Source organism: Lepidochelys kempii, chromosome 9, assembly GCF_965140285.1.
Source record: "Lepidochelys kempii isolate rLepKem1 chromosome 9, rLepKem1.hap1, whole genome shotgun sequence".
Lineage (NCBI taxonomy): Eukaryota > Metazoa > Chordata > Testudines > Cheloniidae > Lepidochelys > Lepidochelys kempii.
In genome coordinates, this window is record NC_136388.1 from 53,198,932 (window position 1) to 53,215,536 (window position 16,605).

The 16,605-nt window shown below is 43.0% G+C and overlaps 1 protein-coding gene across 1 annotated transcript in view; it reads left to right on the top strand.

Annotated features, from left to right (window-relative positions):
* Window positions 1–1,399: 1,399 nt before the first annotated feature.
* Window positions 1,400–16,605, top strand: part of KY (kyphoscoliosis peptidase) — a 32,270-nt gene continuing 17,064 nt past the window's right edge. Inside the window, exons 1-6 of the mRNA XM_073358909.1 lie at window positions 1,400–1,532; window positions 8,123–8,185; window positions 11,098–11,172; window positions 12,460–12,501; window positions 13,314–13,370; window positions 15,928–16,010. Of these exons, the coding sequence (XP_073215010.1) occupies window positions 1,400–1,532; window positions 8,123–8,185; window positions 11,098–11,172; window positions 12,460–12,501; window positions 13,314–13,370; window positions 15,928–16,010 (453 nt within the window). The remainder of the gene's footprint in view (window positions 1,533–8,122; window positions 8,186–11,097; window positions 11,173–12,459; window positions 12,502–13,313; window positions 13,371–15,927; window positions 16,011–16,605) is intronic.

Consider the following 16,605-nt stretch of genomic DNA (forward strand, 5'->3'; position numbering starts at 1 on the left):
AAGGTTGGCTGCCTATTGGCTACCTGTGCCTTGGCAGAAGCTCACAGTAGGGGCTGTAGATCAGGGGGGTGGGAGGTGTACCTGTGTGCACTCCGCCAACACCAGTCAGCAGTACTAGCTCCCTGTCTATAGATTAAGGAGCAGTAAATTTACCCCAGAATCATTGGAGGGGAAAAAACCACTTGGCAAAAATTCCAACAGCAATTAGAGCTAGTGACACCAAAAAGTAAACACCATTAGACATAGCTTTATCCCCTGTGTCAGTAGCATGGGCTGGCGTCAGCATGATGAATGAGTACTGCAAGCGCGCAAAACTGTGTAACTGTGCCGGAGAGAGTCCGTCAACCCACAGGTGTTAACATTCCCCTGAGGCCACCAGCCAAACATCCCTCAGCTGGCAGCTCTGTGACAGGATGGAAGCCCAAGATAAAATTAGAAAGGATTTCTAATCCAGCATCTTGTACAAATGGTAGGGGCCAGCTAAACTGGGTTGCTGTTAATTGCTAAACCAGACCGCTGTACTCCCTCTCCTACCCTCTTTGTGTGCTATGAAACTTTCAGCTGAGGCAGGATTTTTGCTGCTAGTGTTTTCTGTCACCTACAGATTTCAGAGACCATGTCCTTCATGCCGATTGGTGGGGAGATCCATTTGTTGCCTCTCAAGGAGTGTCTGTTTTTTTCAGGGCAGACCTCTCTTTATTTATTTATTAGTGTTATTTATTAATTTGTTCGCGTTATTTATTAATCAGTTTTGGAAGCGCTATTCCCCCTGAAAATGGCTGTTATGGCCCACTTTACACCTTCATCCCAGGACACAAAGTCACAGGCTTTTGTTCACAATTGCACACCTTCCTCATCGCTCCTTTTGTTAGTTTTTATTTCTAAGCCATTGATTTGGGGTTTTTTTAGCCATGTTTTAAAGTTTCCACTTTGGGTGTGGCAGAGGAGAATCAGAGAGGCATCCTTTTAAAGAACCTGCAAGTGTTGCAGAATGAATTCCCTCTAGCGTAAGAGTGCTGGTAGGGGGATTTGAGGGTAGACAAGTGCTTAAATCTGAAAGGGCAGAGAGAGGTGAAGGGGGAGAGGAACGCTTGTCCTGAAACTAGAACTCTCCTTCTGAAATGTGGCTCCTTACTCAGATTTAGGAAGTGGATCCCTGCTGGGATTTCCTTTCAAAGGTGACTTGTAATCTGTTCATTAGGTTAGATTTTGGCAGGGTAGTAATGGTGCATTTGAGCAGGGTCGGGCACATGTTATTTGTGTGTGTGCAGAGTTCGTTTTGGGTGAGGGGGAGCATTTGCCTTTCCAAGATTGGAAAATAAACACTGCCAGTTCTGCAGCAGCAGCAGCAGCAGGTCTGGGTGAGGAAGGAAGCGGTGGCAATGCTCTGATGGGTACCATGGAGTTTAAAAAAGACGCCAGTGCAGTAACAATTGAGATGCTTCTCATAGTTCGCCCTCAGAAGAGGAAGACAGTGCACAGGGTGCAGACAGACAGACAGATGGAAATCAGTGCCTCGCACCACATCCAAGGTAAAGCAATATCTGCAGTTGTTCAAGTGGAGGGGTGCAGCTGCAATGCATGCAGAGCCAAGCTGCAAGTGATTTGTAGAATGAGAGGTGAACCATCAGCTCTCAGGAAAGAACAACGGGTTTTTTGGCTTTCTTTTGTGCCCCCCTAACTTAAAGACATGCAATGAAAACCCAAACCTGCAAACTCCCCTCTAAAATTTTCCAGTTTTAACTTAGTTTCGTTGATCCTGTCTAACGAACAAGAGCCTCTGCATGTTGCATACCACACACTGCAGGTGACTCAGGGTGCAGCACCTGTGTGGCACACCCATGGAGCGGCATGTGGCTATTATTCCGAGGACCGTGTTTAAACAAGCCCTATTACAATGGAACATTTTATATAGTGTGAGACACTGCCAAAGGGTTTCCAAAAATGCATTAGATTTACAAGGCAAAGCAGTGAGCAGGTTAAACTGACTGTGCTTCAGTTATTTAATCCCAAATTGGTGGCTATCACAAAACGATACATAGGGCAACATGGTTTTATTTTAGTGTGTGTGTGTGTGAGCATGTGCATACTTTGTCTGCAAAGAATATCACCATGAGCCATTTATAGCTACAGTTTGTGACAATCCCCTTGGCCTATCTCCTGTCCCTTCAGGGGATCTTCCATGCTCTTTTTGGAACCCTGGAAATCATGGGCTATTTGCAGACAACGGAGAGAACCCCCCTCTCACTGCAAAACTGAAAAGAGAAAACACTCCATTGCTGCAATCTGGTTTAATCCCAGATTTTAACTGTATTTCAGATGCTGGTGATTGGGGCTATATAGATACAGAAAAAAAGACAGGAAAAGGTGGATGATCTGGCTAATCTAATCTTTAGCTATAGTTGATTTCTGTCTACTTCATGCCTACACCAGCACCAATGTCTCCAACTCCTTTTCAGCCTTCTCCTACAGAGCTGGTGGGGGTGAGATGAGTTTGGACATTTTGAAAACATTTTCATTTGAATGTTTCAAAAAGGACCAAATTTCAAAAAAATTTACTGCTTTTTTACTGAGAAGTCTCAATTTTCCAAAGATCTTTGGTTCTGAAATTGTTTTCCCAGTTTGCTTTCTTCTTTCTTCCCCCTTTTTTCCTCACTAAAACAATAACTGAAAATGTTTTCAGTTTTCATTGCGGGGAGATGGAAGATATTGAAAAATGAAACCATTTCATTTTATTTAAAAGGGCCATTTTTGACTAAAACATTTTCCGGCAAGTACAATTACCCCTGAATTGTCTGCCCACCTCAAGCAGCAATGCTATGCCCCAGAAGGATTTGCTCTGCAAAATTACAGCAAAATCAGCTCTCCAAGCCATTTTGGCTTGAACCATTGTAGGCAGGCAAAGGGAGTTAGAAAGGCTCAGGAGTTCTGGGGACACAAACAGGAGGAGGGGAGACTGAGCATGGAAAGCAGTGTTATGTGGAGGAACAGGGGTCAATGGATAGGTGGCAGGAAGAGGGGGAAGGGATAGGTATCAACTGTTCAGGGTAGAAATTCCGGGAGCTAATTACTCCTGGCTCTAGCTGTCTCCCATGAGAGGGTAATAGCTGGATAACTTCTTTCTATGGACTCTCTTGTATTTAGATTAATGGTGCTACTGGAGGGAGTATTTGGGTAGTGGATAGACCTGGTAGAAAATGCCCATTTATTTTTTGTTGGCTATTTAAAAATTGAGTGTGGTTTATTTCTCCAAATAACCCTAAAAATGGGGAAAAAAATTCAATGAAAACTTGCCATAGAAAGCTGAAAAGTTTCAGGGCTTTGAACATTCATTCTGGTAAAACTTTTGTTTTTGAAAACTACATTTTTGCCGAAACCCAAAACATTTTACCAACATTATTTCAGTTTTCAATTTTCATTTTTTGTTGATAAACTGCAAATTTTCGATCCAAATGAAAATCTTTCTTTTTTTGTTGAAAATATTAAAAAATGTTGACCAACTCTACTGGCATATCTCTCCTTCATAAACAATGTCATAGCCTCTAAGAAGCAGTGTTGCCTAAGAGATACAGCTCTGGGCTGGAACTCAGGAGACCTAGATTCCATTCCTGGCTCTGCCCCTGGCCTGCTAGGTGACCTTGGGCAAGTTGCTTCATCACTCCGTGACTCAGTTTCCCCAGTCTCTAAAATGGGGATAATGATACTGACCTCCTTTGTAAAGTACTTTGGGGTCTATGGATGAAGAGCTAGTTAGTATCAGTAGTAGTGTTCCCCTGCTGCTGATCTCTAAAGTGCTTTAAAACTTACTTTCAGGGTGAGCCACCATGAACCATCATGATTTTCAAACTTTTCCAGTGAGAGATTCTCCTTGGACAGCCTTGCAACATGTTACTTTGGGAGGGGATTTGTCTAATATTTAAATGAAAACACAGCGTAATCAGGAAGAGTTTGGGAACTAAAATAGGGCCATGGCTGGGAAAAATAGACTTCCTCTTGAAGTCAGTGGATTTACATCAGGGATGAATATAGTCCAAAATATTAAAAATGTGATTCACCATTCCCATTGCAATTGACTGTGATGTCATAAATTACTCTTTGATTGCAGGAGTAAGTAGAAAAGGAGTCTGAGTTTGGAGGACAAAAGCAGAAATAGCAAAGGAAAATTTTGGACTGGCATTTTTCAAAGAAACTTTTTCCATTCTCATGGGTCAACAGTTATTCTTTGAATCCTCCTGGGTAAATAATGCCTAGCTGAGTGATGTGTCATCATCATGGAGTTGGTCCTGTCTCAGCTAAGTCTACAGAAATTTTATTTTTGTCTTCAGTGGGAACAGGAGTGGGTCTGATGTGATCTTCCCACTAGCTGGTATCGAACATGCTGCCCAGTACCCATGAATTATATTGTCTGACTCTCATGCCCATGCTTGTCATTATGTAGGTTTTCAAAGTGATGGAAATGAAAGTGACAGATCGCAGCAACCCAGAGGGAATGGCCTTCCTGGTACGTTGTCTTCTCTGCCGTCCATTTTGTATGTGAGAACGTAGGGCAAGTGATAGTGAGGGCATCGTAGAGCTGGCTGGAGCCAGGCAGAGTGCGTGGAGATGCTTTGCAGGCTGCCAATGCACAGCTATGGCTCTGCACACTAACAATGTGCTTGTCACAGCCCGTTCCGTTCCAGGCCTTATTGTGTCTGGCTGATGTGCACAGGGAGGCTCCATTCAGACATGGGTCTCCCTGTGCTCACGCATAATGGGGGAGAATACCACTTTCCTATCTCTAGCTATCAGCAGGAGCCAGTGGAGGTCAGGGTGTGTGTGTGCATGCGCCGGGAATATGGTGGGATGGCTAGGTGCTGGGCACACTACTGCATACATACATCATAGTTATCATATATGTAACCCTGCCTCAGCATGGGGGGATGGACTAGGCGAGCTCTGGAGGTCCCCTCCAGCCCTACATTTCTCTGATTGTATTATCATAACCAATAAAGAATCCTCCTGAAAGCTAACACAGCCTGAGGCAGTATTAACAGTCACACAGAGCTCTTAGCTTACCCAGGATCCGTGTAGTTCATGGTGCGTGGAGGTAGAAAACGCTGTCCTATTAAGAAGGTGACTCCCTCCTCACTTCAACCCCTAATGGAACAGTTGGGTGCAAATCCAAACTTTCCAGTCCGGTGCACAATTGTTTTTGGCATGAGGAACAATCTGTCCCCTAGTCCTGAGCTTCCTTATAGCTCAGCCAATCCACTTCTTATCTGACCTATGCCCCCTCCCACTAATCCGACTCAAAGCCTTTCTTAAGAGGATACCACCAGCTGTACAAAACCATGCCCTGGATTTGTTAGGGAACATAAGCAGCCCCTAGGGAATGAGCTCAGGCCACCAACCTCATTTTTCCTGTATGAAAACATAATTTGGTCTCTAGTGAAGAAAGGCAAGTGAAAGAAACAGAGTTTTGCTTCCACAGAATTACTAATAACCCCTATATGAAAATCCTGTATGTTACTGATGCATTGCTTAATGTGAGTCCTGATCCAGCTCCCACTGCAATCAATGGGAGCAGATTCAGCCTATAGACAGTAAGCAAGCAAGCAATATCTTGTGGCAAGGTACTGTCAGTAAGTGTCTTTGACTATACCAGACACACAGATGGCAAATAAGAAAAGCAGATAAATATTAATATCTTTAGAGCCTTAACATGCTCTTCCTTCATGCCTGAGAGGGTTTTCAACGACAGCTACGTAGTGGAGATCAGGCAATTCACCAGGACTAGAAGGGTGAATTAATTACCCAACACACAGAGTTAACTGAAGTACCTCTAATAGTTCAGTGCAAATCTGAGTATCAATACATTTTCCTCTAGCCCTGCCTTCAGGACACAAGATGAGTCCTCTTGAAGATAATTTAGAGCTTGGCTACACTTGCGAGTTAGAGCGCATTAAAGCAGCCCCGGGCACCCTAGCTCACTCCCCGTCTACACTGGCAAGGCATGTAGAGCGCTCTGACTCCACATCTAGAGCGCTCCTGGTACTCCACCTTGGCGAGAAAATTAACACTTGTTGCGTGGTGGCTGAAACGCCCGGGTGTCAGTGTGAACAAGGTGTTGCATTACTGCACTCTGATCAGCCTCCAGAAATGTCCCGTAATCCCCTTAAGTCAAGCGGCCACTCTTGTCATTGTTTTGAACTCACCTAGGAATGCAGATATGCTCTTTGAAAGCTCCATTTCTGACAGCCTACTCCGAGACAAAGCAAGCCGTTACTGTGGAATGCTGTGTGAGAGAGAGAGAGAGAGGCGGGGAGGAGGGGGAGGTCTGCTGCTGTCTGAACTTACAAGACAGCACGCTGACATACTTTCAGCCCCCCCAAAAACCCACTCTCTCTCCCCCCACATACACAGAACACACTCCCTGTCACACTCCATCCCCCGCCCCTATTTGAAAAGCACGTTGCAGTCAATTGTATACTGGTATAGCTGCCCATAATGCACCGCTCCCAATGCCACTGCAAGTGTCGCAAATGTGGCCACGCCAGTGCGCTTGAACCTGTCAGTGTGGACAGATTGCAGCGCTTTCCCGACTGCGCTCTACGAAGGCTGGTTTAACTCAAAGCACTCTAAATCTGCAAGTATAGCCATATGCTCAGACTGATGCCCTCAGACGGATGCCAAAAGGAATAGCCAGCTCTTAATGCACCAGCACCAAAGGGGTTAATAAATTCCCTTTAATCAGCCACATTCCTGTCTTTATGAGGACTCTGACACCATGGAGCAGCTGGTGCTGCTGCAATATTTACAAACGGTATGACATTAACTGAGATTGAGCCACATTAAAAAAACCCACACTGCTGCCGCATACAGTGCATCAAAATCTCATAATTCACGGGCCTGATCCATGTCAGCTGTGAATTACAAAAAGTATCTGCAAAAAGAAAAGGAGTACTTGTGGCACCTTAGAGACTAACCAATTTATTTGAGCATGAGCTTTTGTGAGCTACAGCTCTGATGTAGCTTCTCTCACCCAGCTTCTCTGGGACACAGATCCCATGACACTTTCTGAAAAAAAGTAAGGGATAACCCCAGCGTCATGGCCAACGTTCATCCTCAGTGAATCGGGTTCTAATGTCCAAGTCTATATGCGAGATATTGCTCAGTGTTAAATGGCATTTGCTGACTGTGCTAGCTTAATGTCATTGCAGCCCTGTGGGATAGATTAATGTTATTTAGTACCATGTGTATGACCACATCACCTAGGGGCTGCAACTGAGATCAGGGTCTATTCTGCTCAGTGCTGTATACACACACGATGAGAGACAGTCCCTGCCCCACAGAATTTATAATCTACACAAACAAAAGGAAAAGAGGTTACTCAACGTTATACAGCTGGGAACAGAATGCAGGTCTCCTGACACCCAGTCCAGGTCCTTACCACTAAACTAATGTTTTTCAAGAGATGGGGTGTGGCCCTCAGAGAGCTCATGAAAGGCAATCGGGGTCACAAGACATTCAAAACTTTATCTCAATCTGAAGCAAAGAAAATCTCACTCCCCACTCCCTGCACACCTTTTCCATTTCAAGGTCACGTATTTTCTGTCAACCTACTGAAACACTCACATACTAATTACTGATAAATGTTTTACTCATATAGTAAATGTAAGAGGGTAGTGCAAATTTTTGACTTCAAATATGAGGTTGCCAATCTGAAAAGGTTGAGAAACACTGAACTAGACTATTTATGCAAGTATGATACATTTCAGTAAAACGGAATTCAGTTGATGCCAGCCATGCCTCTCCAGAGAGTTCTCCCTCCTTCCTTACTTCCTCAGCCAGGGTCTTGCCACCAATGCCTGAATTGCATGGACTATTCCCAACTAGTACTCCCTTGTTCACTCCGCTTGCATTTGAAGCCCAGGAACTGCTTCACACAGCACATATTGAGCTCTGCTGTATCAATTTGCTTTACAAGCTATAAAAGCTATAGAATAGAATCTCAGTGCCATTTAGCTCATTGGTGCTCCACATTTATAGATTTAACCTGGTTCTGTGGTTGGTGCTCCGTTGCTGTAGGATGAGAAAATTCCATTTTATTCTAATCACGGGGATGTTTTCTTCATATGAACAGGCCAGCCAGTTCAGATGCAGCCTGACGAGCAGGCACCAGTCATTACTTCCTACACCAACGAAGGTAGGTGGTAAGCCATTGAACACTGATTTTCTGTAGCAATGCAGCATTCATCTCTTATTTATGCTCGTATGAGAGAAAACTTGCCCAGAACATCACCACAGCAAGAGACAAATCTGAGATTTTTTTATAATCTGACTGCAAAGGATGAAGAGTCACTGGACAATTCTTTCAAGAATCTTGGGCCTGGTCTACAATTTAAAGTTTTACCAGTATTGCTGTTGATTAAGGGTGTGGCTTTTTTTTTTAACCTGACATAGCTAAGCTGGTGTAGATGGCTTTATACTGACATAGTATAGATGACTTTATATTGACATAACTGTACTTATACCAATATGGCTAATGCTGCTTCCCCAAACCAGCATAAGCTATACTGGTATAAGCCCTTTCATACCATTTTAACTGCATCCCCACGAGAGGCTTTTGTCGGTAGAACTATATTGGCAAAACTCCACCAGCAGAACCCTCCTAGTGTAGAGCAGACCTTGAGAGAACATGGAAAGTAACAAGAGTTTGTCCGTTGGTTCAAATTATTTCTTTACATTTTATAATGGGGCCATCTTAGGTTTGATTCATCCTGTATATCTGTACTATACTAAAATTGATATTTAAAGCCTTCTTGGTCCTTAAAAAAGTAGGTCTTGATTAGGGATGATGATGTTAATAAATAATGCATAATAGTAGTAATAATAATAATAATAAATCACAAAAACTTCAGAGACTTTCATTCCATTGGTTTTCAAAATTGATTTTTTGCTTTTTAAAACTTTCTGTGGAATTTTTGTATCAACTTTTTTTTGGTTTCCAAAGTGGGTTATTTTTGCAAATAAGCATTTCTAGTATAGCTATGCTAGCACAGTGCTCCTAGTGAGGACACTGCTCAGACCAACCAAGTGCAGCTTTGCTGGTAGAATTCATTCCACCACATGCCACCTTCCAAGCAAAATAAGCTATACTGGCAAAAGTACAGCTGTCTACACGAAGGGCTTTTGTTGCCACACCTCTTCACACCCCTGATGGACAAAATAAGCTATGTCAGCAACGTTTCTAGTGTAACTCTGGCCTAAATTTTGAGTGTTGAGCCCCGAGGTCACAATATTGCATGAACAGTACAGTATAATACCCACGTTGCAGATAAATGCTTTCCTGCAAGGTCATTATTGTAACATTATTGATTTTCATAGATCCCAAGGCCAGAGGGGACCATTGTGATCATCTTGTTTGACTTTCTGTTCAGCACAGGCCAGAGAACTTCCCCCAAATAATTCCTAGAACAGAGCTTTTAGAAAAACATCCAATCTTGATATAAAAATTGGCAGTGATGGACAGGCCACCATAACCTTGGTAAATTGTTCCAATGGTTAATTACTCTCATTGTTAACATTTACACCATATTTCCAGTCTGAATGTGTCTAGCTTCAACTTCCAGCCATTGGATCATCTTAGACCTTTCTCTGCTAGACAGAAGATTCCATTATTAAAATATTTGTTCCCCATGTAGCTACTTACAGACTGTGATCCAGTTACCCCTAAATCTTCTCTTTGTTAAGCTAAATAGATTGAGCTCCTTGAGTCTATCATCAAGGCATGTTTTCTACTCCTTTAATCATTCTCATGGCTCTTCTCTGAACCCTCTCCAGTTTATCAACATCCTTCTTGAATAGTGAGCACCAGAACTGGGCACAGTATTCCAGCAGCAGTCACACCAGTGCCAAATACAGACGTAAAATTAGCTCTCCGCTCCCACTTGAGATTCCCCTGTTTATGCCTCCCAGGATTGCATTAGCTCTTTTGGCGAGTCTCATATTGGTGGCTCATGTCCTTTTCAGTCACTGCTTCCCAGACAGTTTCCCCCATCCTGTAAGTATGGCCTACATTCTTTTTTCCCAGATGTATACTTTTGCATTTAGCTGTATGGAAACATATTGTTTGCTTGTGCCCAGTTTACCAAGCATTCCAGATCGCTCTAAGTCAGTGACCTGCCCTCTTCATTATTTACCACTCCCCCAATTTTTGTGTCATCCGCAAATTTTATCAGCGACGATTTTAATGTTTTCTTCCAGGTCATTGATAAAAACGTTAAACAGAGTAGAGTCACGACCTGATCCCTGTGGGACCCTTCTAGGAACACACCCGTTCGATGATGATTCCCTTTTCACAACTACATTCTGAGTCCTTAGTTAGCCAGTTTTTAATCCATTTAATCCTGAAGAAGAGCTCTGTGTAGCTCAAAAGTTTGTCTCTTTCACCACCAGAAGATGGTCCAATAAAAGATATTACCTCACCCACTTCGTCTTTCTAATATCCTGGGACCAACATGGCTACAACAACCCTGCAGATGTTAATTTAATATAATTCTAGTTTTTTAATCAAAATGTTGTGCGGTATCAAGTCAAACACACAACAATATTTTCAAACCAAGCTATGCACTCTTAGAATTCTGACTCAGTTTCCAATTCATTGTTAAGGGGAGAGAGGCTGGGGAATGTTTTAATATCTGTTGCACAGGAATCTGAAGTGCATAAGATCATTTTTTATTTGCTTATTTCACTGTTTTGCCACTTATTCTGTCCATAGTGCTGCAAACCCGTACACTTCATTTAAAAATAACAGAACAAATATATCTTCATGGAAGGCATGTGGACAAATCGTTTGCACTGAGGCACCAGCCCACTAAAGATATTCTGGTTTTCAAACAGAGAAGAAACAGGCAGAGGAAGGAAAGTTAGACAAGGGGGATGTTAAGGTAGAAAGGAAGAAATGGAGGCCCTATGAGTTAGTTTAGTATTGGTACAATATTAATGAATGTGGTTTGCACTTGGAAAAGTAATTTTTGATATTTTCAGTCTTATATGTTTTCACTTGCTAGTTGCTTTTTCATTCCTTGCCCACTTCTGACTCTTTGTTCATTGCAGGAACTCATGTGACTGTCGAGGTACATCCTAGAAATACCACCCCACAGCTGTTCAAGAAATTCTCCCTTGGGAAAGGTACATCACTTTTTTAAAACATTTGGGCCAGCTAAAATATGGCATATCAGCTGCACTAGAGAGCAGGGAGAAGAGGAGCTCATTTGGTTACCACAGTGTTAAACCTGTTAGCTTGTTGTCTGTGTATATCAATGATGAAAGTAACGGAAAGGTGACACTGCTCAAAGTGTGATTTTCCAAAGTTCATAACTCAGTCAAATCCAAACTAATGGTCACAGGAACACCCAATGACTGTTCCCCTCAATAACCACTACTTCCATGCCACATTTAAGCTTCCAACCACCAGCTGCTTTATAACTTAAAAAATAATTTTTAAAAAGATATTATAAGTGTATGGTTCCCTTTTCAAATCCCTCCTTCTTAAAAATGGATTAACCTAAACCATTTTTACTTACATTTAAAACAAAACAAAGTTTCAGCTTTGAAGACCAAATGGGAAATTGCAGCCCAATAGTTGAAAGTTTCAGAAAGTTATACATAACCCAGAACAGGAGGATTGAAGTGGAAAGGCCTATACAAATGTAGCTAGATCAGCCACTCCCACTACAATCAATCTCAAGCATTCCTATGTGATTCCTATGCATTCCCCTTGGCAGGACTGTTGCGTAGTGCTGCTGGTGCAGAATGGCATCTGTGTTTTGGCCCCAGAGGTGGCTGCATTTTAGTAGTGGGCAAAGTGATTTCTGTAGTCAGACACTATCACATTTTACCCTTATTTACACTCTTTGAAGCCAGCAGATCATTGAGGCTGGAAGGGTGTACATGAATTTTGAACACTCCGGATAAACCATTTTGGAATTCTTCAAGAAAAGAACTATTGAAACGTAAGGCACCATTCCTGTTGTAGTACCCAATAGCAAATAAAATGGTAATCCAAGTCCATCTGTTCAATATTTTCCCAGCTCACAGAACAGACACAGGCTGACCTAGACTCAGTTAAAGAGAGGAACAGATGCACTTTTTCCTGACTGGAAGTAGCCTTGATAGAGAGAAAGCTACAGTGTCCAGCACCCTCTACATTCTGATCAATGTAACAGCATTAACTGGGCTGTTCAGGACAGTGTGCCTGGGTGGCAGCCTCCATGAGGAAAGGAGAAAATGCACAGTGTGTCTGTGGCTTGAACCCACTGAGTACAAATTAAGACATTCCATGGGCTTTAATAGGAATGGGATGGAGCCCGTGGTGCTCGCAGAGCTGTTTAGGCACAGGGAGAGGTTGCTGGGATGACGAGTAGAGTTTTCTTCCACTGGTAACTCTTGACTAATTCTGTCTGGGGGTTATTGCAGGAGTCTGCAAGCTGCCCAGTCTGACAGGCCTGGATAACAAAGGTGAGGCTGCTTGGTTACAGCGTATTTTGTGAGAGTGGAAACACTAGTCCAGCTTCAGTGGAGTTGCTCCAGCCATAAGTTTGGCCCAACATCTACCATGATGGGGCCTGCCTTCTTGGGGCAATGGAGAGGCTGCCAGCAGCTGAGTTCAGATGATGACTGCGCTACTCAGAGGTGGACGTGTGCCCAGACTCCCTGCTGTGCAGATGATGGTTGTGCTCTGCCAGCTCTTGAGTCTTGTATCAAGAGGAGCAGTTGGTAGTGAGAACAAAATCCTTTTCTTTGTGGAGGTGGGGCCTCGTCCAGAACTACAGATATCTCACATTTGGTGACCTTCTGGAGGCTGCATCACCCCTAAAACATGCTCCAGCTGATCTGTAGCTCACTCTGGGAAGATATCATTTAATAACTGTGCTGCAGGTGTTAACACAAGATAAGATCTCTCTGGAACACAGACTTGAATTTCTTCTATACAGTAAGTGATTTGGCTGGCTCACTGGCAAGATGGAGCACAATGTTCCCAGCCTTCAGCCTACAATAGAAGATATCTGACTGTGAATGTGCTGTCTGGTACCTTCATGATCATAGGACTGGTGGGAGGGGAAGCTCTCTTTACTCATCTCTATCTTGTGCTGCTTCCATCTACCTCCCTCATGGGCTGTATGCAACATGATATGAACCATAGTGCTAAGGACAAGGAAATAAAAGCCTGTCTTTCAACCCTCCATGTATTTCACATAGACACACTACCTTTCTCTACCCTTTTGTACTTCTCTGCTGTTTATCTTACCTCAATTTTGGCAACCTTCTAGGTTTTCAAGAGAACAGGAAGAGCAGAATGCCCCTGCCTGGTGGAAAAGACCTGCATGGTAACTATCCGCTGTATTGCGGCTTTCTTTGCTTAGCACAGCATAGTTTCCTCACTGCAGTGAGCACCCCCAACGGGACACAGATTCACTTTTAGAAATAGGACTCATGCTGATCACAAAAATGATGTGGCACTGGCTAAAAACAACTATATCTAAGTACATTGACAGCAAATGAATGATTTCATTTCTGTCACTCTAAATATGCTTTGTACGCTGTATTGTCTGGGATTCAAAGTCAGGATGGTTTGGTGGATGTCAAGCGTGTTTTAGACAGACTGCATGTGCAACATAACTGAGAAGTCTGCTTTGCAAATGGGCCTGCTACACATTTCTAACTGCCAACGTAGTAGTTTCAGACTACATGAGTTATTGTGGATTTGGTGTCTGTGGGGAGCCTTTGCAGCTATAACCTGACAAAGACGAAAACTGATAACCAATTTTAAAAACCCATTTGGCTCCCAAAAGGCAAGAAGTAATTTTCAGAGCTGAATAGAATAAGAACCTTTCAAATGTGTAAATCTGCTTTATCTCTCTTTAGGTCACTGTAATAGCCCCTTTTCAGTGAAAACCTAGATAAACAAACAAGCCTGTTAGAGAAACAGATGTTGTTCCCTCCCACACTGTTTTAGGCAAATCTGGCCCAGTAGGTAACAGAAGATGCCTGTTGCTTGTGATTGGATTGGCTGGCTGGCTCTCCCATTACAATGAAGGCTGTTGAACTAAATCTGGGGGAATATTGAGGAATCCAGGCTCAGAGATTTCTGCTCACTTAACTGGCCAGTGACGGCGGGGCTTCTGAGAACAGAGATGCTTCCATTAACCAGATCCAGCGTGGGAGCACACTTTCCACTAAGGATGAGGAAACCAATTTACTTCTTAGCCTTAAACCAGAGCCAAAGAGGAGACCCGCCCCAGTTCCCCAAAGGACTAGAGACTAGTCCACTAAGGGGTCTCACTGAGTTCTACTTGGGGCCATCCTTTTGAAGGGTGGTCTTATGGCCTATGCAGGAGTCAAAGGTTGCAGCAAACAAGCCAATGTCTGAGATAGCAGCTGTCCCAACCTTAGGAGTGTCGATACTAGGACCTGAACAGAGCACTTTAGCAGCAGGTGAAGCTGTATCTCCTCACTATCTCCTAATGCAGGAGAGGTTGTACTCACACATCACCTCACAGAAGGCAGCCTGTTCTGGCAGCCCCTGCATGTCTGGGATGGCCTGGGGACTGTCATTCCTGCCTCCCGTTGATGGTGCTCCTGCAGATGGGAGCTAATAAATGCTCTGTATGTAACCACTCTTGTCTGCTCAATGTGGTGCTCTATCCCCCTCTAGTGGTGCCTAGGCCACAGATAGCGATTGATCAGACTGCTTCAGGCAGGCTTTAAGAGCTGCGTATTGCAGTAAAGGCTCATGCTTCTGTGATCCTGAGTCACAGGTTCAATCCTTGCTATTGACAGATGACCCTCACCTCCAGCGGCATAGCAGTACATATAGTGTAACAGTTCCACATCCCTGGTTCTCCACTTGGTTGGTAACATAACTTAGTCTTTCTTCATGCCACTGCAGCTGGGTGCCGTGAGGTTACCAACCCTTACACTTTAAGCAGTTCCCTTGCTATTTATTGGCACTCAGAATTCAAACAATAAAAATTTAAACTCTAATTATCTTTTTTATTCCCCCTTCCCTCTTGCCTCCCTGCAATTTAACAGCCATAAAGCAATATCTGGAAGAATCTCTTAATCCCAGCATCGCAAAGGGCATGATTCTTGTAGCTCTGACTTGCTAGAATGGCCTGCTAAGTGGTGGTTGCAGGAAAAAAAAAGATTTTTGTTCACTATTCAAATGAATTTTGGGGTGCTATCCATTGAATAAGTGATTATGTGTGGAATATGCAATCAGATATATATACTTGGTGAAATAAGGGGGGAAATATTAGAATAATTCATTTGAAAGTATTACAGTATTCATCACATAAATTTAGGGCAATTTTATTTCCTTTTCCCTGCTGAGTAGAATCTTAAATCTCAGTCCTGCAAAGCTTATATGTATCAGTGAATTTACTCACAGCAGTAACCTCATTGATTTCACTGGCACTGCTTCCATGAGTAAAGTTACTCCTGTGCTTTGCAGGATCAGAGCCTTTATCAGTCAAATAGTGCCATATATTTTACTGAGACTACTTGAGGACTATGGAGCTTGCTCTTGGTGAATACTATTTGACCAGCTCTAGGTCTGATATTCTAGTGTTATCAGTTTGGCACCTGTTGGAGATCAGACCCTATTTTTACTGTCAGATTTTTCTGTGCAGTTTACGTTGTGCAAAATATGCAAAGAGGAACTCCCAGCTCAGACATGCACAGTGCAGATCTGACTGTCTTGGATGGGAGGAACTGATAAAGCAGATACCTACAGACCAGAAGGGTCCTATTCAAATGTCATCTGATGCACAAACATCAAATTCAGTCACCGGATGGGAAACTCTGCTGATAGCTCTTGCTCTGATGTTTGGCCAGTTACAAAGCCTCTCCTTTCTGGAATGATTGTTCCATGTTTGTTTCCAGCATATCCATGGGACAAATCCAGTCTGAAATCCATGACATTAGACCTGCAGCAATTTGAGAAACTGGATGCCTATGCATCAAAGGTACGTCTCATTTAACTCAGTCTTCCTACAAGACCACACTGTCTTCAGTCATTCAGGAGTTCGCTCCCTCCCTGGAAGACTGAGGTGCTCCATAGGGGAATGAGGTGATGATGTCCTTCATTTTGACCTAGGCTTTCAGAATGTCTGCCCCAAAACTACACTGAAAATACCTTTCCCTGGCCATTTCAACTGGGAAATAGCCTATTCAGGAAAAAAGCATGACCAAAAATATCTGTCACTATCAATGTGGACTTACAGCTTTGAATTTCCACTGATGACTCATCTGAAGCTCAAGTTTAAAAAAAAACACACAGCTGCTTTGTTAAGAGATAATAGAAATCAGAGTGTGTGCAGGGGATGATGGGGAATACTAGTGGTGATATATGACTATTGGCTCTTGCAACAAACAGTGACATCGATGAAGATTTTGTGTGTGTGTGTGTAGATCTAAAAGCAAAATATGCTTTGTGAAGGAGGTGATAAGCATAGATGCATCAATACTGTACTTTGGTTGGTAAGGGTAGCTATTCTGTGATGAAAAGGTGATCTTTGCCTTGAAGATTAAACATGTCTGGCCCACAATAATCCTAATCTG